Source organism: Silurus aristotelis (genome assembly GCF_946808225.1).
Source record: "Silurus aristotelis genome assembly, chromosome: 12".
Lineage (NCBI taxonomy): Eukaryota > Metazoa > Chordata > Actinopteri > Siluriformes > Siluridae > Silurus > Silurus aristotelis.
The window spans coordinates 27,218,643-27,243,909 of record NC_139585.1 but is presented as its reverse complement, the minus strand read 5'-3'; the positions used below and the strand labels follow the sequence as shown (position 1 = coordinate 27,243,909).

Here is a 25,267-nt window from a genome sequence, read left to right as displayed (position 1 = left end):
AAAAAAGTCCATTAGTTAATCAAAAACTAAAAAGTGACCATGCAAATCATGTTTTGACAAAAAATATGACATTTTCATAAAAAATGTGATAGTTAAAATGAATAAGCATCATTTAATAGAAAACAGTAAAGAAGTGCAATACGTAAGTGCAAAACTTACATGAAAAACCATGGTTTGAGCAAAAAATACCATTTTTGAAATAAAAATATTAAATTAATTGCTAAAATATAAATTCTCATATTCATCAGAATATTTTCATGAAGAACTGATAAAAAGTGCAAAAATTAAATGAAAAGCGTGAAATTACTAGTTATTGTGAAAATATACATTTTCATATTCTTTAGCATCATTTCATCATTTTTTCATTTTTCTTCAAAATATTATTAAGTACATCTCTTTGTTGTTTTTCATTCCCTTACTGTACTTTTTAACTTCTTCTTTTTAATGAAGTTATGCTTCTAAGTTGGGAAATTCTTATTTAAACGAAAAAATCATATTGTCGTCAAAACATGATTTGTCATAAATTTTTTCATTAAAAAATTTGACTTTTAAACGATTTTTCATAAAATTATGCTGATGAATATAAAATTATTTTCAAAATAAATTTTTTTTATTAAAGTATGCTTCTGTGTATACATTTTTTTTTTTTTTTTTACAATAACTTTCCTATTTTTAGTGGGAAGAAATCCTATTGTTGTCAAAACTTAGACTTTAGAACGCATTTTCAGGAAATTATTCTCATAAATATCAAAAATGATAATTAAAAATTATTATTCTATGATTTTATGCTTCTGTGTATAAAGATTCATATTTTATCAATAACTCATATTTCTAGTGGGAAAAAAACATATTTTCGTTATATGATTTGTCATCTTTTTTGGTTTTATGTTTCCGTAGTGCACTAAGTTTTTTCTTTAATTTAAGCTTATGATGCAAAAAAATTCTATTTTTATAATAACAATTGTATTTTTATGAAATATATTTTGTAAAAGCATGATTCATTATTTCAATTCTTTTTGTTTATCGTTCACTAACTGAACTTCTTAACGGTTTTGCATGTAACTATGCTAAGAAATATGTTATCTATATCTGATGCAGAGAAGCTCGTCCATGCGTTTATGACCTCTAGAATAGACTACTGTAATGCATTACTAGGTGGATGTCCTGCATCATTAATAAACAAGCTTCAGTTAGTTCAGAATGCAGCAGCAAGAGTTCTTACTAGGTCAAGAAAATACGATCATATAACCCCAATCTTATCGTCCCTACATTGGCTTCCTGTTAAGTTTCGAATAGACTACAAACTATTACTTCTCACTTATAAAGCACTAAATGGTTTGGCTCCCATGTATCTATCCAGTCTTTTAACACGCTACAGTCCGTCACGCTCCCTGAGATCTCAAAACTCTGGGCTTCTAGTAGTTCCTAGAATAGCAAAGTCCACTAAAGGCGGTAGAGCATTTTCACATTTAGCTCCTAAACTCTGGAATAGTCTTCCTGACAGTGTTCGGGGTTCAGATACACTCTCCCAGTTTAAGTGTAGATTAAAAACATATCTTTTTAGCAAAGCCTACACATAACACACATCACACACATCACATCACAACCTTGTGCTCCAGAATATATGATTACATGCACATTATCAACTTGTGCTGTTAATATCATGAACAGCAGCTACGCTAATTCCTCTCCACTGCTTCTCTTTCTCTCCCCATCCCGAGGCATCCTGAGGTTTGGCCAGCTCCAGTCACGTCCCACCTCGTGAAGATTATGGACCTATGGATGATCATGGAGAAGTAGATGCCGAGTGTTTAAAGGCCCTGGCATGGAGAAGCTGATGCTGGATCTATGATGATCACACATGTTGAGCTTTTTATACCAAAGACTGTAGAAAGAACATTCACTTATAATCTTATACTCCAGTACTCATGTTAGTTCTCACTCTCCAGTGTTCTGTATTGATGAAAGATTTATGATCAAACTCTTGATGTCACCCATATGAGGACGGGTTCCCCTTTGAGTCTGGTTCCTCTCAAGGTTTCTTCCTCATATCATCTAAGGGAGTTTTTCCTTGCCACTGTCGCCACGGCTGCTCATCAGGGACAAACGCACACCATTCACCTTCACTGTTGTTTTCTGTAAAGCTGCTTTGAGACAATGTCTGTTGTGAAAAGCGCTATACAAATAAACTTGACTTGACTTGACTTGACTATGCATTTGAATAAAAAAAAAATCATATTACATTTTAATGTGAAAAAAGTCATGATTTTGTTAAAAAATGTTTTGTCACATTTTTGTTTTTTGTTCACTCATTAAAGATCGTGAAAATATACTACTGAATATAAATATTTATATTTTCATTATCATTCTTTTTATGAAATAACGAATATTTCTTGTCAAAACATGATTTGTCATGTCACATTTTCATTCAGGAATTGCCCATTTAAATGTCTTTTTTTTATTATGTACATTAAATAAAACATTTATATTTTAAATATAACTAACAATAAAAAAAAGTCACATGTTGTAAATAAGATGATTTGTCATGTCACATTTTTCATTTAAGAATTGGACATTTTTTTTTAATCATGCTGATGTATATGAAAATTAATATTTTCATAAAACTATATTTTTATGAAAAAAGGCATATTTTTGTCAAAACATGATTTGTCATGTCACTTTTTCGTTGACTTAGTGCACTTATTAATGTTTCTTCATGAAATAATGTTTATATATATTCAAATTCATATTTTCATAATAACAATCATATTTTGATGGGGAAGTCATATTTTTGTAAAAAGAAATGTATTTTTCATGTCACTTTGTAATTTTTTTTAATTTTTTCTGAAAATTAAAATTTTCTGAATAATTAAAATTTGTATGAAAAAACAAAAACTGACAAAAAAAAATTAGTCACTTCTTTGTTTTTCGTTTCCGTAACTGTACTTTATAACGTTTTTTTTTTATTATTTTATTGTTTCTAAATATAAAAATTCATATTTTAACAAAAACTTTCATAATTCTTTAAAAAGGAAAAGGCAAATTAGTGTAAAAAAGATAATTTATGTCATTTTTATATTTAAGGATAGGACTTGAAACTCATGAAATTATGATTATGAATATTAAAATGTATATTTTCAAAATATAAAAAAAAGTCATTTTATTACAATATGATTTGTCATTCACCTTTTTTTCCTTTCATTTTTTGTTTATGTATTTGTCAGGAATCCACCAGCCTCGCCTCTTCTCAACACCCCTCAATATTTTTTTAAGCTTTGATAAGGAAAATTTGTATTTTTAAAATTACTACCATTTTTGTATTTAAAAAAGAAATTTTCTGCCAAAACATTTGTCACCTTTTAGTTCACTTATTGCACTTTTTAATAAAAACTATTATATTTTTATGAAAGAAAAAGGCATATTGTTTGTCAAAACATGATTTGTCATGTCACCTTTTTGTTCCCCTTATTGTTTTTTTTTTTAATGAAATTATGCTTCTAAACATAAAAATTAATATTTTCAACTATACAGTATATAAAAATTTTATATCTATATCTATCTATTTATATCTATAGCCTTATCTTTCTGATAGGGTGATGAAGCTGGAAGTTGAAGGGGTGATGATAAATATCATCAGTGCTTATGCTCCACAAGTGGGTTGTGAGATGGAGGAGAAGGAACATTTCTGGAGTGAGTTAGATGAAGTGGTAGGTGGTGTACCTAGGAATGAAAGATTGATGACTGGGGCAGACTTAATCTGGCATGTAGGTGAAGGGAACAGAGGTGATAAGGAGGTGATGAGTAGGTATGGCTTTAAGGAGAGGAATGTGGAAGGGCAGTTGGTGGTAGATTTTGTTAAAGGAAGGAATGGCAGTAGTGAACATGGTGGAGAGGCAACCTGAAGGTGTTGACAGGGGACAGTGAAGCTAGAGAGCATTAGATGGTGGTTTGTAGGATTTTTTTTTGGACGTGAAGATGAAGAGGAGAGTGAGAAGGAAGAATAAGATGGTGGAAAGTGAAGGAAGAAGACTGTAGTGTGAGATTCAGGGAAGAGGTCAGACAAGGGCTCAGTGGTGGTGAAGAGGTGCTGGATGATTGGGCAACTACTGCAGAAGTGACAATGGAGACAGCTAAAAAGGTACTTGGTGTGACATCTGGAAATAGAAAGGAAGACAATTAGACATGGTGGAGAAATGTGGAAGTGCAGAAAAGCATAACTAGAAAGAGTTTGGCAAAACTGAATTGGGTTTATCAAAGTGATGAGAGAGAGAGAGAGAGAGAGAGAGAGAGAGAGAGAGAGAGAGAGAGAGAGAGAGAGAGAGAGAGAGAAGGTTGGATATTGTGGAGATGGTGAAGCACTGGTGATTAATATTTGCGGATGATCTTGTGATTTGTGGTGAGACAAGGGAGCAGGTTAAGAAAAGCTCGGTTGAGAAAAGGGGAAAGAAAGTCAGTAGGGGTAAGACATAGTACATGTGTGTGAATAAGATGGAGGGCAGTGGATTGGTGTGGTTACAGGGAGAAGAGGTGGAGAAGGTGAAGGAGTTCAGGTACCTTGGTAAAAAAAAGTAATGGAGAGTGTGTAAGAGAGGTGAAGAAAAGAGTGCAGGTAGGGTAAAGTGGGTGGAGAAGAGTGACAGGAGTGATATGTGATAGAAGGGTTTCTGCAAGAGTGAAAGGGAAAGTTTATAGGACTGTGGTGAGACCTGCGATGTTGTATGGTTTAGAAACAGTGGCATTAAGTAAAAGGCAGGAGGTGGAGCTGGAGGTAGCAGAGCTGAAGATGTTGAGGTTTTCGTTGGGAGTGACGACAATGGACAGGATTAGAAATGAGTTTATTACAGGGACAGTGCATGTAGGAGGTTTTGGAGACAAGGTGAGGGAGGTGAGATTGAGATGTTTTGGACATGTGCAAGGGACACAGGGTATATCGGTAGGAGAATGCTGAGGATGGAGCCACCAGGAAGGAGGAAAAGAAGAAGGCCAAGGAAGAGGTTTATGGAAGTGGTGAGGGAGGACATGCAGGTAGTTGGATTGAAATAGGCAGATGTAGAGGACAGGGGGCTACGGAGACTGTTGATCTGCTGTGACGACCCCTAATGGGAGAATCCGAAAGAAGTATTAAAATTTAAATTTTTACAATAACTCTACTATTTTTAGTGGGGAATAAATTATATTGTTCCCTTACGTTTGTCATGTCAGTTTTATTGTTTAAAAATTGGACTTTTAACGTTTTTTTGTTTTTCATGAAATAATGCTCATGAATATGAAAAATTTTTATTTTAAAAATAAATATTTTTTTAATAAAGAAAAATCATATTTTTGTTAAAATATGATTTCTCATGTGACCTTTTTTGTTTGTCTTTCACGTCGTGCACTTTAATGGTTTTTCATTAAATTAAGCTAATTATGAAATTCATATTCTCATAAGAACAGTCATATTCTTTATGATTTATATTAAATGATATATATTAAATAACTTTTTCACTTACTGATCCTTTAAAGGTTTTTCATAAAAATATGCTTTTGAATTAAAAAAAATATATATTTTTTCATTATCATATTTTTCAAGAAAAAAAGTCATGATTTTGTCAAAACATGATTTTCATGTCACCTTTTTTTTCAACAGTTTTTGGGAATCTAAGCTTATGAATAGGAAAATTTATATTTTTATAATTTTTTCAAATATTGATGGGTCATATTTTTGTCCAGAAAAAAAATAACAAATGTTCACTCAATGCACCTTTAAATAACCATTTTGAAAAATATTTATGAAATAACTAATTTTGTCAAAACGTGATTCATAATTCAATTTAATTTTTCTTTCACTTACTGCATTTAAAAGACAATATGCAGGAAAAATATGAATATTCACTTCTAAATATGAATATTACAATTTTCATATAATTTATTTAATGAAAAAAGAAATATTTGCATACTTTTTTTGTACACTTATTATACACTTTTTAACGTTTTTTGATAAAACTAAGCTTATAAATAGAAAAAATAAAATTTTTATAAAAAATAGAATATTTCTGATTAAAATGCATATTTTTGTTAAAACAAAATTTGTTCACTTAATGCACTTTTAAATGGTTTTTAATGAAATTATGTTCATGAAATAAACTTTCATATTTTAAGTAAAACTAAAATTATAAATGAAAAAGACAATCAAAGCATGATTAATCATCACTTTTTTCCCTTCCCTTATTGAACTTTATAACATTGGTTGATTATTATTAAATTGTGTTTCTAAATATGAAAATTTATATTTTAACAATACTTAAAAAATAATGAAATAAAAAGGCAAATTAGTGTAAAAAAGATGATTTGTGTCAGGGATCCACCAGCCACGCCCCCTTTTTGTGGCTTTCATGCCTCCGCTCTCCCTGGAGCTCCAGGCTTAACCACGCACACCTGGAGCTCGTTGTCACTCATGCCTCCGCTTTCTCTGGAGCTCCAGGCTTAACTACGCACACCTGGGACTCATCATCACTCCACCCCACTTCTACATAAGCTCCTCACTCTCACTCCCTCCCTTGTTCATTATTGTATGTGTCAGGTGTTACGTACTGCTGTATGGTTGCCCTGTTACATGCAGTACTCTATGCTGTCCGTACCATTTGGACTCTACTATCCGGCACTGACTGCGCTTCTCCTCCTCGCGCATCTCGGATCAGCTACACTTCTCCCCAAGCACACCTCGGACTCTTTTCACCTAAGGACTGCCGTGTGTGTGTGTGAGTTTGTGTGAGTGTGTGTGCGTGTGTATGTGAGTGTGCTCGTGTGTATCTCTCTCCCTCAATCTTATCATTAAACCTGAGAGAGCTGTATTCCAGCGTCCTCCTCCTGTTTCACTCGGACCCTGACAGAATAACAAACCCTTGAAAAGGAATATACAAAAAAAAATTTTTTTAAAGGGAAGGAAAATGAGTGGATTACCGCCGTGGTCCGTGCATGAACCAAACCTCCGATAAAGCGGCAGCCAAGCTCCGCCTTGGGGAAAACCCAGGAGTCCGCTGCCGTTTCACGCGGCTCATGCTCGGCAGTGCCACGCCCCGTGATAACGTCATGGATTTACCATTTCGGTAGCTAGGGATAGTCACCGCAGATTTCCACCATCTCTCTCCCGCTCCCGTAATCACGGATCCGCTCCAGTGTTTCCCAGAGAGCTATGTTTCGCTCAGCCTCGTCCCAGGACCTCCGGGGGATCACCACCCTGCTCCAGACCCTGCTCCAGGCCCTCCAGGACGGCACCGCTCAGCCCCAGGACCTCCAGAGTTTTCACCAGCGAGCCGCCCTGTTCCGGGGTTCACGTGTGCATGCCACTCCATCTTCGAGTGTCTACGAGCACGCCGCTCCACCCCAGAGTTTTCACAAGCGTGCTGCCCTGTTCCAGGGTTCCCGTGGACGTGCCACGCCGCCCCGGGGTTTTTGGGAGTGCCCCGCTCCGCTTCAGAGTTTCCCAGAGAGCTTCACTCTTCGCTCCAGGGCTCCTCAGAACTCTCGACTCAGCTCCAGTGTCTCGCTGAGGGTGACGTCGAACTGCCTCCTGGCCGCGAAAGGGACGTCGTACCACCGCCTGGCCGCGAAAGGGACGCCATAACACCGCCTGGCCGCGAAAGGAACGTCGTACCGCCGCCTGGCCGCGAGAGGGACATCGAACTGCCGCCTGGCCGCAAGAAGGAGGGCGCACCACCGCCTGGCCGCAAGAAGGAGGTCGTACTGCCTCTGACTGCCTATGACGGTTGCATGGCCACCCACGGCTCCTCTGACAGCTTTAGGTCGCTTCCAGAGCCATCCGGCAGTGATGTCGCGGTCCCTGACTCTTCTGAGGGCTTCTGAGCTCATCCAATGGCAACGTCATGCCCCGAGCTCCTCCGTCGGCAACGTCTTGCCCCAGAGCTCCTCCATCTGCAACGTCTCGCCCCCGAGCTCCTCCGTTGGCGACGTCTCGCTCCCGGGCTTCCCTGAAGGCGATGTCTCGCCTAAGAGCTTCTCCCATGGCGGTGTCTCGCCTCTGAGCTTCTCCGATAAAGATGTATTAGCCCCAAGTCTTCCAGAAGGCGAAGCCACACCTACTAGACCATCTAAAGGTGAAGTCATGCTTCAGCGTTCCTCTCCGGGCAACGTAACGCCTCCGTGTCTATCTCCGGGCGACATCTCTCCTCCAGGACCCTCGGAGGAGGACAAAGCACTCCCGATTTCCTCTGAAGGCGTCGTCAAGGCTCACTGCCCCGGCGATGGTGTCGCTGCGTTCCTCATCTCCGACGTGGGCGTCGCTCGGCCTCTGGACATCAGCGAGGATGTTTTTCTGCTCCCGGGCTCCACCAAGTGCATCACTCATTCTCCGAGCTCAGCTACGGACGTAGCTCCACTCCTGACCTCTGTGGTTGGCACCCCTTTGGTCCAGGTCTCCGCCGAAGGCGTCCCTCCGTTCCGGGTCTCCAGGGTGGACATCGTTACGCTCCAGTCCTCCGTGAGGACATCACTCCGCTCCAGACCTCCCCAGTGGGCGTCAATCTGACCCTGGTTGCCACCGAGGGCGTCATTTAGTCTCAGGTCTCTGCCGTGGAGGTTGTTCAGCCTCTGGACTCCGCTGTGGGTGCAGCTTGGTCCCTGTCCTACGCCGGAGCTGTCTCTCCGTCCCTGGTTGCCGCTGGAGCTGTTTCTCCGTCTCTGGCCTTTTCCCTGCCTCAGGTCTTGGCCCTGCCTCCGGTCTTAGCCGGTGCTTCAGCCCCATTGCTGAGCTGCATGCTGTTTCGAACCTCGGCTGAGGGCGTGGTTTCGAACCATGTCTTCAGGATGGGCATCGTCTGGTTCCGGCTCTCCACCAGGGTTGTCGCTCCGCCTTGAGTCCTCCCTGGCCTTCCCCGGTTCCGCGACGGTTCTGACCAGGCCCCTGACCCTTCTGAGGGCGACACCACAGCCCCAAGCTCCTCTGATGGTGAAGTCTCACCCCTGAGCTCCTCCAATGGCGACGTCATGCCTCTGAGCTCCTCCGATGGTGACGTTACACCTCTGAGCTCATCTGATGGCGACGTCTCGCCCCCAAACTCCTCCGCCCCAGGGCCTCCAGGTGAGCGCAGCTCTGCTCCAGGACCTCCCGGTGAGCTCCTCTCCACTCCAGTGTGTCCCCGAGAGCACCACTCCGCTCCAGTGTGTCCCTGAGAGCTTCTCTTCGCTCCAGGGCTTCAAGGAGAGCTCAGTTTTGCTCCCAGACCCAAGGGTTTCCAAGAGCGCTCGCTCCGCCCCAGGGTTTCCACGAGCGCTCCGCTCCACCCCAGGGTTCCACGAGCGCTCCGCTCCGCTCCAGAGTTTTCACGAGAGAGTCGCCCTGTTCCGGGGTTCACGTGTGCGTGCCGCTCTGTCTCCGAGCATCTACGAGCACGCCGCTCCACCCCAGAGTTTCCACAAGTGCGCCGCCCTGTTCCGGGGTTCCCGTGGACGTGCCACGGCGCCCCGGAGTTTCCAGGAGTGCCCCGCTCCGCTTCAGAGTTTCCCCGAGAGCTTCACTCAGAACGCTCCTCGGAACGCTCGACTCAGCTCCAGAGTCCCGCCGAGGGTGACGTCGAACTGCCTCCTGGCTGCGAAAGGGACGTTGAATCGCCTCCTGGCCTGAAAGGGACGTCTTACCGGCGACTGGCCGCAAAAGGGACGTCGTACCGCCGCCTGGCCGCGAAAGGGATGTCGTACCGCCGCCTGGCCGCCTTTTTAAAACATTTTTAACTATTTACTATCAAAATTAACTAATCATTGTGGGAAAAAAGGAACATTTTTGTGAAATCATTATTATTTATGTCACATCGCATTATAAACATGTAATAACATTGTGGCCAAGTGCATGCTTGGTTCGAAAAAAAGGCGTTCCTTTTGTACGAGGCTGAGGCTTGCAGAATCGCATTTTTAGCCCATATGAAGCTCATTCATGACTGCACCTTTGCCAAACATGAGCTACTAATGTTTTTGATAATAATGATGATGACTTTCTAAACAATTTTCAAGCACTTTTTACAGTTTAACAGTTTTTCATGATAATTGATTTAATAATAACTATTATTTTAGGAAAAAAAGCTATTTTATGTTGTTGCAAAAAAACATTTTATTGTTTTAATTTTAATATTAATTTAAAAAGTATAAAATTTTCACCATTTTCATATAATTGCACTTTTTATCTGTTCTTCAAAAATGTATATTATGGAAATGAAAATTCATATTTTTATGAAAAAATACATGGTCATTTCAATGTTTTTGATTTTTGTTTATGTATACCACTTTTTACTTAATTAATCTCATGATCCTTATTAATCTCATGATAAGGAAAAAATATATTTTTAACATTACTATAATGTTTTTTTTTTTTTTAAGCATATTTTTTGTCAAAAACATGATTTGTCGTCACCTTTTTGCTGCACTTCTTAACGGTTTATCCTGAAACTAAGCTTACGATTCGGAACATTTATATTTTTATAATATCTTTCATATTTTGATAAAAATAAAATCATATTTTTGTCCAACATAAAAAAGATTTTTCATGTCACTCTTTCATTTTCATTCACTCATTGCACTTTTGAACAGTTTTTATGTAATTATGTTTCTGAATTAAAAAATTTATATTTTAAAAATAACTGTTTATGTAAAGAAATCATATTTTTTTCAGAATATGATTTACATCCTTTTTTGTTTTTTGTTCCCTTACTGTACTTTTTAACTTTTTTTAAAATTAAATTATGCTTCTGAGTATGAAAATTCATATTTTAACCATTGCTTTTCTATTTTTATTGGGGAAATAAATATATTGTCAAAACATGATTTGTCACGTCACTTTTATCATTTAAAAATTTAACTTTTAAATAGATTTTCATGAAATAAAAAAAATTTTCATAAATTTTATGAATATCGTTAGCCGAGCACAAGGCTCTAAGCGACTCCAGGACCATAATAAATGATTAAGTGAAAAGACCTAATGCTTAGAATAATCTATTAAAATTAAAGATTTCGTAGTGTTTCTTTTGGCTGCACTGCTTCCAGTACGTGTATGTGAATGTTAGATGTTTTGTCCAATCAGATTTCAGCCTCTGTGCCGCCATGTCAATCTAATCTTCCCAAGGCCTTCAAAGTCAATACTGCTAATGTTTTTACAATAGTATACTTAAGAATTAGCTCTGTTTCTAGAACCAATCAGATTTCATATTCGCCCCACAGGGCCAGCTAACTGGCCCGGAATAGAGTCAGCATTTTTCCGTCCTCTGATTGGTTGGTCAGAGGGAAACTGTTACCACCAAATTCGACTAGCAAAGCACGTCTGTAACACATTAATACATCAGAGTCACCACCGAGATATAAAGAACATCTTATTCATGTTTATCACCACATTATCTGTGTAAAGCTGCTTTAAGGCAATGTTCATTGTTAAAAGCGCTATACAAATAAAAATTATGAGCAAGCTTGCTCATCAGGGACAAACTTACATTTAAAAAGAACATCTTATTTATTTTTATCACCATTCATTGGCTTTGTTTGGGAAAGGGAGTAAGGCCAGGAACATTGAAGACTGTAAGGTGTTGGCAGGGAATAGTGTAGCTAGAGAGCATTGGATGGTGATTTTTTATAGGAAGGTTTTGGAGGTGAAGATGAAGAGGAGAGTGAGACCTGAAGGAAGAATAAGATGGTAAAAAATGAAGGAGGAAGATTAGTGTGAGATTCAGGGATAAGGTCAGACAGGGGCTCGGTGGTGGTGAGGAAGTGATGAATGATTGGGCGTCTACTGCAGAAGTGACAATGGAGACAGCTAGAAAGGTACTTGGTGTGACATCTGGAAATAGAAGACAGAGACGTGGTGATGTTATGTCGCTCAGTTTTTTGGCTTAAAGTTTGTGAAACCGGGAAGAACCCAGGAAAAATTCATAAATTAGCGGCTTCGTTGTTTAAGCGGCGGGGTTCAAAACGTAGGAAAAAAATAGCGGCTTATAGTCCGAAAAATACGGTATATACAAAAAATTCTTATGGCAGTAAACAGTAAAACAGTAAACAATAGACAATTTAAGGTGGTTCAGATTGTCCATAAAGTGTCCGTGTGTGGTATGGTGTGGTGTAAAATGTCCATAAGTGTCCGTGTGCGGAATGGTGTGGTGTAAAGTGTCTGTGTAAGGTATGGTGTGGTATAAAATATAATGTGCACTGTGCTGTGCGAGTCCAGAGTTTAAAGTGTCGTGGTGCGAAAGGTGAGATATGTACAGAGAAGTGTGATGATGGAGAGAGTGGGACAGTTTTTGGATCCTGGGTGTCTCCTGGTTTAAACTCCGAATGGCCTGCGGAAAGAAGCTCCTCCTCATTCTCTCTGTGTTCGCTTTCAGGGAGCGAAAGCGTTTCCCTGACCGCAACAGAGAAAAGAGTCCATTATTGGGATGGCTGAGGTCCTTCATAATCTTTCTGGCTCTGGTCCGGCACCGCGTGCTGTAAATGTCCTGCAGGTTAGGGAGCTCGGTGTGGATGGTATGTTCAGCTGAACGCACCACCCTCTGGAGGACTCGCCTGTTCTGCATGGTGCTGTTCCCGAACCAGGAAGTGATGCTACCCGTCAGAACGCTCTCAATGGTGCAGGTGTAGAAAGTCTTTAGCTTTACCTGAGAGGGTAGTTAAAAGTCCCTTAAGCGTCTCAGATAGTACAGACGCTGCCGGGCTTTCTTCACCAGGGTGTTGGTGTGACAGGACCAAGACAGGTCCTGTGTGATGTGAACACCAAGGTACCAGAAACTGTCCACTCTCTCCACTGGGGTCCCGCTGATGTTTAGCGGTTGGTATGACCGCTCCTGCTTTGTGCTGAAGTCCATGATCAACTCCTTAGTTTTGCTGACGTTCAGGAGAAGGTTGTTCTCCTGGCAACATCTCTCCAGGTTTTTAACCTCCTGTAGGTAGGCCGTCTCGTTGTTGTTGGAGATCAGGCCCCCCACAACAGTGTCGTCAGCAAACTTGATGATGGTGGTGGAGTTGTAAGTGGCCACACAGTCATACGTGTACAGTGAGTACAGCAGGGGGCTCAGAACACAACCCTGGGGAGCTCCAGTGCTAAAGTGTGTTTTCCCACCCGTACGGCTTGTGGTTTGTCTGTCAGGAACTTAGAGATCCATTGACACAGCAACAGGCTGAGTCCTAGGACCTCCAACTTAGAGGTGAGTGTGGAGGGAATTATGGTGTTAAATGCTGAACTGTAGTCCACAAACAGCATCTTTGTATAATTCCCATTTCTGTAGTCCAGGTGGCTCATCGTAGTGTGAAGGAGATGAGCAATGGGTCATCAGTAGAATGATTCTGACAGTACGCGAACTGTAGTGGGTCCAGTGTGTCCGGTAGTGAGGCAGTGATGAAGTCTCTGACCAGTCTCTCGAAGCACTTCATCACTACTGAGGTCAAGGCTACAGGGCGATAATCATTAAGGCTGGCAGGCTGGGGTTTCTTCGGGACAGGAACAATGGTGGACTGTTTAAAACATGAGGGGACAACAGATTGTTCCAGTGAGAGGTTGAATATCTGAATAATAGCGCAGGCTTTCAGAACTCAACCTGTGATGCCATCTGGTCCTGCTGCCTTCCTGGTATTCACTCACTTGAATGCCCTCCTCTCGTCATGCTCCGAGATGGTGAACGTGTTTACATCCCCGGCTCTCTCGGCGTGCACGCGTGGTTAGCTGCAGCCTCAAAACGAGCGTAAAGGGTGTTTAGCTCGTCTGCCAGAGGAGCGTCCGCATTCACCATTCTAGAAGATGGTGTTCTATAGTCCATGATTGTTCTAAGTCCCTGCCACAGGCTCCTAGAGCCACCATGTTGGAACTGTGACTCTAGTTTCCTCCCGTATATATATATATATATATTTATATATATATATATATATATATATATATATATATATATATATATATATATATATATATATATATATATATATATATATATATACAATTCAATTCAATTCATTTTTATTTGTATAGCGCTTTTAACAATGAACATTGTCTCAAAGCAGCTTTACACAGATAATGTGCCGATTAAAAGTAAATATGTTCTTTATAAGTTCGTTTGTCCCTGATGAGCAACTGTGGCAAGGAAAAACTCCCCGAGATGGCATAAGGAAGAAACCTTGAGAGGAACCAGACTCAAGAGGGAACCCATCCTCATCTGGGTTGCACCGAATGTCCATTTAAAGCAGATATACAATGTTGCGGGGTACAGTGATGATGATCAGAAGCGAACTGTATTCCTGAGTCAGTGTAGCAGACTGTTGACATTAACTACAGTCCAATCCATCCTCAAAGCGCCCGTTCTTACTCCGGAATTTCATGGAACCACCCAAGGTGTTGATGAGAAACCGTCCCGAGCTGCACAGAGTGGCCTCCAGTCGAAGAGAACACTATTAGAGGCAGGCCTGGACGAAGTGGGAAGATCCACTGAGGGGAGAGGGGCAGGAACAGTGGTCACTGGAGCCTCAGGAGCATGTTTGACTCGACCGAGAGAGAGAGAGAGAGAGAGAGAGAGAGAGAGAGAGAGAGAGAGAGAGAGAGAGAGAGAGAGAGAAGAGGGTGACAGGAAGAGAAGAATATGGATTATTAAGTGTCCATATTGTTGTATGAAAGTTAGTGTCACTGTGCAGTTTGGACTCCGGCAAGACTCGCTATGGCAGTGTATGGCATATACACAGTGTTGGGCAACGTTACTTTTAAAAGTAATGCATTACAATATTGAGTTACTCCCCAAAAAAGTAACTAATTACTAATTACTTAGTTACTTTTTATGGAAAGTAATGCGTTATATTACTTTTGCGTTACTTTTGCGTTACTTGTATCTCTTTCACGCCTTACAGGTGTAACAGGTGTAATATAGATAATTGCCATTAAGAAATAAGTTATATTAGGGCAAAAGACATGTCTTAAACATTTAAAATGTTTAATAACTTCTTAGAGAACAATAAGATGATCGACTAAATTTTGACCACAAGGCTAAACACTTTCCAGTCGCACTTCTGTACACTGCTTTGCAATCTGCTTCGCCGTCAGGAATGTAACTATCATTTGTGTATATAAGGTGTGGGCTGCACACCGGTGATGTGGAGGGAGAACATACCTTTCACTGTCATCTCATAAAACATCGTGCAATTCCGTAAATATGACCTCGCCCTCGTCTACATCATTCTCTGCTTCATCATCAGCTTGAAACATTCTGAACGCTTTTACAAAGTTCGTGCTATTATCAGTGACCGTGGCAGTTTATCTTCCCACAAAGAGTAAATGAGCTGTGAATTTGCTCTCTTTCTCCGCTGTGATGGCGTCGTACATGTGTCTCCCACAGAAAACTTTTATTCTGAGCAGTCAATAGATCTGCAGTGGTGGAAAGTCGGCAAAAGTTTTTTATATTTCTGTCTCCATTTCCATATATGCAACATTCATATATTCAACATTACACACACACACACACACACACATACACACACATCTGTAGTGCTGTGCTTTGCATGCAGATGTTTTTTTTTTTTTTAAGTGGTATTTTTCGCAGTTGACAAGAGCTTTTCACCAACACATAATCTACACTTAACCATTATTCCTTTCTCCTTTTCCTCGACTATTTCAAAATAATAAGAACACTTCCATCACAGTAATGTAATTCTCTGGTTTGCCATCTCCGCTTCTGATCAGCTTCTGTTCCCGCGGCTCGCACGTATGAGTGCGCGATTTTACGTGACTACATTCATTTTAATTCAGTATTAATTTTTTGATGCAAAATAATTTAACTGGAAAGTAACTCGCATTACTTTTTAAAAAAGTAACTCAGATATTAATGTGTACATATAAATATATATAAATATATTTATATGTACACATTAATATCTGAGTTACTTTTTTAAAAAGTAATGCGAGTTACTTACCAGTTAAATTTGTTAAGTATATATATATATATATATATATATATATATATATATATATATATATATATATATATATATATATATATATATATATAAAATTATATAATAAATAAAATTATATAATACATAAAAAAGAAAACAGGTCATTTTATCAGATCATAATTTGTAATTTCACCTTTTTTTGTTTTTTATTTATGTATTGCACTTTATAATGTTTATCTTTTTTATTAAGCTTATGATAAGAAAAAAAATTATTTTACCAATTACTATCATATTTTTATGAAAAGAGGCATTTTATTTGTCAAAACATGATTTGTCATGTCACCTTTTTATTGCAGTTTTTCATGAAACTAAGCTTATTATTAGGAACATTTATGTTTTTATAATATCTTTCATATTTTGATAGAAAAGTCACATTTTTGTCCAAACAAATCACTTTTTCGTTTATCATTCACTCAATGCACTTTTTAACGGTTTTTATACAATTATACTTCTGAATTAAAAAATTCATATTTTAAGAATAACTATTTTGAAAAAAAAAAAAATTTTTTCAAAATATAATTAATCACATCACTTTTTTTCGTTTCCTTACTGTACTTTTTACCGTTCTTTTTTTTTATTTTGATTCTGAGTATGAAAATTCATATTTTAACAATTTCTTTACTATTTTTAGTGAGGGAAATATCATGTTATCAAAACGTCAGTTTTATCTTTACAAATTTGACTTTTAATGGTTTTTCATAAAATAATGCTCATGAATATGAAAAATTTTATTTTAAAAAAATTTATGAAAGAAAATCATATTTTTGTGTAAAAATTGGATTTCTCGTCACCTTTTTTGTTTTTCGTTTATGTAGTGCACTTTTAAACAGTTTTTCATTATGAAATGTTCATATTTTCATACTAACAATCATATTTTTATGAAACAACTAATTTATTTTGTCAAAACGTGATTCATCATTTAAATTTTTTGTTTGTCGTTCACTTACTGAACCTTTTAACAATTTTCCATTAAAAAAATATGCTTAAAAAATATATATTTTTTTTTAAATATGACTGTCACATCACCTTTTTTGTTTTTGCTCAAGTAGTGCACTTTATAAGTGCACTGATTATAGGGTGATTGATCGGGTACCTCTTTGTCTTGTTTACATATGGTTAAAGAGAGGTAAAATCAAAATAATCTATTTTCTCACTGGATTGATCTACATAGTGCAAAATGTTTGTTTAACCCCCATAAAGTACATCTTGAGGGTTTAAATGTTTAGAATAGAACTCTTTTAAAAAGTTCATCGCACTGTTTTTTCATTTACTCCACTCGTGCTTTCATATTGTTGTGACTTGCAAATTGTGGGTCTCTTGCAAATTCGTATTTTTTTTTTCCATTGATTTTTGACAAACATCTCCAAAGGTGACTTTAGAAATGCTCAGAGGATGCAGGGTTTGTCCTGATCTTATAAAGGGGACGGGTAAATGGAGGACAGGTGTAGGTGATTAGTAGGAGGAGGACATTTGTAGGTGATTAGTAGGAGGGAGAGGCTGAGTGAGTGTTGAGTGAAGGAGGGAGGCATTGCTGGTGGCTCCCTGACAGGGTCAGTGAGAGAAAAACTCTTTTCACAACCGTGATAAAAACACCCAAGAAACTTATAAGCCTTACACATCAGTCCAATTTTGCAATAACTGTCTACAAAGTAATTATCGAACCTAGCTTCACCTTCATGTTCAATGGGTAGGTTTTGTGTGGTGGAAATGTATTACAGCCATTGCGAGGACAGTGATGTGAAAGATTTCTAAATTTCGACATAACTGTCAAGCAGCAGAATAGCTAGAGTGTTTTGGGAAGAAACATCGTTCTAAAGATTTTCATACAGACAGATGCAATGGTTATGCATTTAAAAGTATCAACTTTTACTCTGCAGAATTTTATGTCTGAAAGTTAAACACTTCTTTCTTTAAATCAAAGACTGTTGTGTACCACTTGAAAAGTTTGAAGGGGTCAGGTAGAATCACATTTACTGCAGCAAAAACCCAAGTCAAATGAAATATCCTTCATCACCCGACTGAAACCTCGTTTTATGTTTATCAAAACAATGTTTTAATCTATATATTCTCCAACAATCGGGGCACTCTGACTATTTGATCTTGACTCCAGACTATTTGAAAAGTAATGAAATTATTCTGCAATGTTAGGGTATTTTCACATTTAATTTTTTTGCTTCTGAAGCTAAAATATTATTTGGACGTTTTTGTGGCATGTCTAATATTGAGTATTCTTAATTTATTTATATTCCATTTAACACAACTATTCAAAGGTTCATACTTGAGTCTGACTGAAGCTCAGACCTTCAAAGTTGTTCAATTAAAAAGGCAATCGATTTTCTTAAAGCAAAAGGGAGATCCACTTGTACTTGTCAGAATGTCCAATTTTATATTCTTCTTGGACACTCTTCTCGTATTGTTGTTGATGTTAGAAAGAATGACAGCATTGTTGTCTAAAATGTCAAAGCATAAAATATTACCTCTTATTAATATGTCATATATTGTATAGATTGTTTTAAAAAATAAAATAAAATTACCTACGAGGGTAGGGTTTAGTTGGTACGTTATCTGAGATACTAGATAAACTTTGTCTTTTCTGTAATAAAATGTTGGAGTTAAAGTTAAAAATCTAACTTTACGTAACAACTCATATTTTGAATATAATATGACCTACAGTATTACGTACAATCTTCTGAAAATGTCATGCATCAATGTTTTGCATTGGGTAATATATCTAAATAATGATCATTGTATTATATATAAAACAGATGAAGTTTAACATTTAAAATAAATTAACTTACCTAAGGAGTTTCTCTCTTAAAGTTTTTAAGTTTAGAGGATCTTGGAAGAAATCCTGTATTCATTGTCCCCACCTGTCATGTCTTTATTCCCCACTAGAGGGCCGCGCCCCACACTTTGAGACCCACTGGTATAAACATGAAATTTACAAAAAACAAAAAAAAGATGTGGGTCTAAAATGGTATGTACAAGTACACATGGTTGCTGAAATGTCTGCATACGTTTGGCCATATAGTGTGCAAATGCATATTGTGCATGGTGTATGAATCCTAGGGAAGGCAAACAGGTTAACTATACACAGTCATGAGTTACTTATACAGGGCTATGGCATAGGCAACAGTTTATATTATTATAGCCTAATTAGCCTGTGGCCTGGACACCTTTAGTATAATTCAAACACATTCAGTGTTCCTTAGTTTATGGAGGGATAAAAGTAGTTAATAGAAGCTCTGTTTCGTTTCACATGAGCTTATATTATTAATGTTATATAATCAAATGTCAGTTCTTTTTAATTTTTATTGTATGTACTATTTACAGATAAACAAGATTAACATTTTTACACAATCACATACATAATTCAAAGCTTGTGTAATATGAGTTTATATACCTGCACATTATTTTACAGACATGTCTATGAATTATTGTTAATTTACTTTGATGGTGTATGTCATTTGATGGATTGGTAAGTATCATTGTCTACACAGGAAATTAAAGCATTTACAATTGCTGTTTAGATGTGGTCTATTCATTCATCATAATAATATTTCATCTAAGTTTTGGAATATCGTCGAGTTTTGTAGAAAATATGGATTTAGAGGTATTTAAAAGCAAAGAAATATAACTGAAAATCACAACTATGGGATAACATGGATTCCCATATAATATACAAATGAAACAATGTGCGGAAATAATATTTCACCCAAAGATCTTTTGCAATTGCAGTCTTTACATTTCAATGAGTGCTATAATTTGCTGGTGTCTTTTAAGTGATATATTATCTATAGATAAGTGATATATTATCTATTTTATTTTAGAGTTTATTCAACATTATTAATATTATGTGTAATTCTCAGACCTGAATGGTAATTCAGCTTCCATTTACATTTTTGTTCAATGATGGTATGCAGCAACAAAATTATTCTTCCATTTACACTTCTGCCTGTCAACTGTGTCTTTTACAATGATGTTATAACTGCCGCATTTATGCAAGTCAACATTGTGGAAATTAAATTCTGTTTAACTTCTGATTACATACAAAGACAGTAGCACATTTTATGCAATCGATATGAAAAACAGTAAAGGTTATTGCTGTTGCATATAGAACACAAAACAAGCAAATGTGGCATTGTACAATGTTTGAGTGGCATTCCCAAAGTATCTTCATTGATACCTTTTTTTTGCTGGAACAGTCAGGTTTCCTCAAAAAAGTGGTAGTAGTCTTCATCTAACTGAATACCGTCCCCCTTCTGGACGTTTAACATAAAATAGATCAAAACCTTTCATGTGCATTTTATTGTGTCTCCCAAATGTGCTCTTAAGCAGGTAGTGTGAAATCTCTGTTACTGAAGTAAAGTGACCTTTATAGAAATCCCAACTGTCTTATGTAGCTGACCTGATACATTTTTTGTAAATCCAGATTTCACCAATTTTTTAGATGCTTGTCTGTAGTTCGCCATTTAACAAAGCAGCATTTTGAGTCTCTGTGATTATGTCATTGACCATCCGTGTCCTGTCTTGCCGGCTGTCACTACGTTCAATTTCATCCAGGCCAGCCACCCGTTTGAGGCAAAGAACGTTCTGAAAGCTCTTTTTAAAATTATCTGACAAGAATGCATACAGAATGGGGTTGGCACAACTGTTGGCATATCCCAATACCACTACAAAATCAAAGGTACTCTTCAGCACTGGTGTAGGAATGAGAGTGCCAGTTACAGATGCTACATTAAACATGTAGAACGGCAGCCAACAGAGCACAAACACAACCACAACAATGGATACCATGCGTGTCACTTTGCGCTCAGAGCGTTTTCGCTTGCTGGAGCAAACCTTTACACCTGAGGACTTCACCTTGATCACAATGAGCAGGTAGCAAAGGCAAATAACAGTAAGTGGCAGAAAGAAACCCAAGAAAAATGTATAAAAGATAAACGCAGTGTAGTAGGTGTTTTGAGGTTCTGGCCACAGCATAGTACATGTCCGTGCCTCATTTTTATTAGTGTTCAGGCCACTAAAGATCATAATGGGCATATTAACCAGCAGTGACACCCCCCACATGGCAAGGCTGATTGTTTTGGCCACTCGTGGTTTGCGCCATTTGGTGGACTTGATTGGATGCACCACTGCAAGATACCGGTCAATACTCATTACGGTCAGGAAGAAAATGCTGGTGAACTGGTTCAGTGAATCCATGGTTAGGACAATGCGACAAATAACAGCACCAAAAGGCCAGTGAAGCAATGCTAGCTGAATTGCAATAAAGGGCAAGCTTAACATGCACAGGACATCTGCAACAGCCAGATTAAGGATATAGATGTTGGTGACAGTCTTCATTTTAGCATATCGAAGGATCACATACATGACCAATGCGTTGCCACAGAGTCCAACAGCACACACCACAAAGTACACAAAAGTGATAACCACAGAGCTTGTCTGATCAAAGGCGTGGTGAGTGATGTTCTGAAGATAATTATCTGGACTAAAGTCAGACTCATTGACTGGGAAGAAGCTGTCATATAAAAGAGGCTCACGAAAAGTAAGGTTAGGGGAAGCAGGGAGTAATGTCCATGACTCCATTTTTATCATGAGGCTGATCAGAAGAGCTATTTTCTTTTATGATATAAGCGTCCATACCATCATGTCAAACCTGCAGAAAGAAGAAATAATAATTTAGGGCGAGTAATTAAAGCAAATTCTAATAATAACTGTGTATTATAAAACCAGACTGACATTGATTAATGTTTAATAGAATGAATGATTAAGCACAGAATCTCCATTTAACCAAACTTCATGAGCATCTAGTTAGGGTAAAATGGTCACTTTCAGTGTGGTTCTTAGGACTATTTATTAGCCATGCATGTTATTATATTACTTCTGGACAGTATTATATAAATAATGTATCTGATTTCAAATGGATTTGATCAGAGGGTCTTGAAAGGTATCTTAGTCCATAACAATAATTAATCTCTATTGAAATACCATGTCCTAAATGATTAAATAGTTGTGGCAGCTACAGGAAACATTTGCAAAAGTATTTCTTCTAGGGTAACTTGATACTTTGGACATGTAGGACTTTAGTCTGATCTTTTCAGCAATGTGGCAGCTTGCCTACAGTGCTGTGTCAAATGTTGGTTTAATTGATCTGCATTGAGCAAACCAGTGAGAGTGAACTGTGATATGTATGAAATGCTGAGGCAAAATAAAGTTTCACAACAACCTTGCAGATGTTGACACATTTGTTTTAATTACATAGGATATTACTATATATGTGTGTGTGTGTGTGTGTGTGTGTGCATATATATATATATATATATATATATATATATATATATATATATATATATATATATATATATATATATATATATATATATATATACAATTCACAATGGACATTGTCCCAAAGCAGAAGAACAGAAATGTAAATATAAGAGTGAATTATGTCTATTTATTCCCAATGAGTAAGCCTGGGGCGACTTATATGTTAAATTTGAACGAACATGTGTCATCATACTGAGTCACTGAATCTATCCATATTGTCTGTTAATACATTTTGGGAGAAATAAATAACAGTTTGATTAAAAATTTTAAAAATGTGAGACTGAGAATGCATTTTCTCATTATTTTGTATTGTCAATTGACATTATACTTTATAACGTATACTGTCTATAACAGATATCTTATACTAACACTGTCATTAACTGTTAAAGTGCTATTAATAAATGTCTGATAAAATAGGTCGTATCAATTCTTCACCTTTTTGTAAATTGCTCTATGTTGTCCTGTAAATGCATATTATTAATCATATGCTAAACTTGTAAATAATGAAAAAACTTAAACTTTTCCGTGTTGTGCAAAAAGTAATTAATGTATCAGAAACGCATTATTATTATTATTATTATTATTATTATTATTATTATTATTATTATTATTATTATTTACATTTGCGGCATTTACCTTTTACGTAGGTAGATCTTTTAATTCCTCATCAGTCTGAACAAATTCAGAAAACATCACTCCGTCTCTATTCGCACTTCGTCATTTCACTTGTCCGTGGATTACCAGGTTAGTCCTCGTTACCAATGAATATTAGGTTTTTTAATGAACAAATGAATGATGTAGAAAACAATAACAGCATTAACCGAAAATGTTGGTAAATGAGCAGGTCACTGTTCCTGGTTCCGGCCTGGGTTCCAAAAGACTGATCAAAAAAATTCCTGGGCTGTCTGGGCTGGTTCTGGACACACACACACACACACACACACACACACCACCTCTCGCAGCGTGATATCTCTCTCTCTCTCTCTCTCTCTCTCTCTCTCTCTCTCACACACACACACACACACACACACGCGAACACACACACACACACACACACACACGCGCGCAGCCTCGCCTCCCGCTCGGTTTGAGTGACACAACATAGTAAGTGAAGCTGGTCTGCTCTATCGTTGCGCGCTGTAGGTCTGTGTTCCACGTACAGATGGCGCTGCAGCACGTCAGTCCCTGCACACACACACACACACACACACACACACACACACACACACACACACACACACACACATATATATATGTATATATATATATATATATATATATATATATATATATATATATATATATATATATATATATATATATATATATGCTTGTTTGAAGATGCCTCTCTGTTCAGTGTGTGTCTTTGAACAGTCAGACTCTTTTACTTGAGTGCAGCCATATTGTATTTATATATATATATATATATATATATATATATATATATATATATATATATATATATATATATATATATATATATACATACACACACACACACACACACACACACACACACACACACACACACACACATCAGTGACGGGTCGTGCATTTGGTACCTGGGCCTTCAGTGGGGACTTACCCAACTTAATCCACTTCTTAATACCACCAATATCACGTCACAATTATAGAAACCATCAATACAATACAAAAAGGCAATATAACAACGCGTGGATTACAGAGAGAGAGAGACATTTCACATATTGAGGGTAAATACCATTTTACTAAAGCAAGAAACCCAGTTAAGACTCCAAACCTCTACACTACAACCACAACTGTGCCACCAACATCATCTGGAGCAGTTCAGAATCAATACTTGTCTAATAACATGACAAATACATAAACATTGAAATAAAATACAACTTACTCATTAGAGATGTAGACTCATAATTTGCACCACTTCTCAGAGGCTGTAATCCAGTGGTACCGCTCATATTCACTGGTCTGGAATTGGCGAACAGACCCTTTCTAGCTTGCTTCGAGGTTGGCCGACCTCCTCACGATGTCTAGCTTTTCTTGAAAATGTATTTTTTTAAAGTATGTTTGAGACCAAATAAATTTTTCTCTTTTTCCGTAGGCATAAAAAATGTTTAACTCCGATGTATTAATTTGTGCAGAGCTGCAGACGTGTTTTGCCAGTCGAACTTGGCTGTAACAGTTTCCTTCTGACCAACCAATCAGAGGACGGAAAAATGCTGACGCTCTTCTGGGCCAGCTAGCTGCCCTGTGAGGCGAATATGAAATCTGATTGGTTAAAGAAAAAGACCCAATCATACTATTCTCTATGGTAAACGAGCCAGCAATACTGACTTTGAAGGCCCTATGCAGATTAAATTGACATGGCAGCATTTAGAGGCTCAAATCTGATAAAATAAAAAAAAATCAGTCAGGTGTAGCAAAGTAGTATATGCGGGTGGTGCAGGACATGTATGAGGACAGTGTTACAGCAGTGAAGTGTGCAGTTGGAAGACAGACTGGTTGAAGGTGGATTACATAAAGGATCAGCTCTTAGCCCTTTTCTGTTTGCAGTGGTGATGGACAGGCTGACAGAAGAGGTCAGACAGGAGTCTCCATAGACTAAAGACTATGATGTTTGCGGATGATATTGTGATTTGTGGTGAGAGTAGGGAAAAGGTTGAGAAGAGCCCGGAAAAGGTGGGGATATGTGCTGGAGAGAAGGGGAATGAAATTCAGTAGGAGTAAGACTGAGTACATGTGTGTGAATGAGAGGGAGGGCAGCTTGACAAAGTAAGAACACTGTAAGAACAAATTATTCCTCAAAACAGGGCAATAAAAAAGGATAGCAAAGGTGGAGAAGAAGACATCCCAGGTGCTAAGCATACTACTTCCTGCCTAATACTTCTCAACCCCTTTTAAGCACACAAGAACCTCAGACCTCTGAGTGCCCCCTAATGAGGTGGTTAACTATAACATGGCAAAAACTACAGGGAACTAATGTGACAGAAAAAACATTACA

At 37.8% G+C, this 25,267-nt stretch overlaps 1 protein-coding gene and 1 long non-coding RNA gene across 2 annotated transcripts in view; both read right to left on the bottom strand.

The window, feature by feature from the left end:
• LOC310734795 overlaps positions 1-25,267 on the bottom strand; it is an 81,303-nt gene that overhangs the window by 13,765 nt on the left and 42,271 nt on the right. The window contains exon 2 of the long non-coding RNA XR_014536137.1: positions 13,957-14,494. This is a non-coding gene — a long non-coding RNA (uncharacterized lncRNA). The remainder of the gene's footprint in view (positions 1-13,956; positions 14,495-25,267) is intronic.
• Positions 19,249-23,520, bottom strand: sstr2a (somatostatin receptor 2a). Its single transcript, XM_083557719.1, has 2 exons — positions 22,924-23,520; positions 19,249-21,613 (listed from the first exon to the last, which is right to left on the bottom strand). Exon 2 carries the CDS (start codon positions 21,550-21,552, stop codon positions 20,401-20,403), a length of 1,152 nt encoding a protein of 383 aa, XP_083413845.1. The 5' UTR covers positions 21,553-21,613; positions 22,924-23,520; the 3' UTR covers positions 19,249-20,400.

Coding starts and splice junctions, on each gene's coding strand:
- sstr2a (XM_083557719.1), bottom strand. CDS start 21,552: ATGATAAAAATGGAGTCATGGACATTACTCCCTGCTTCCCCTAACCTT.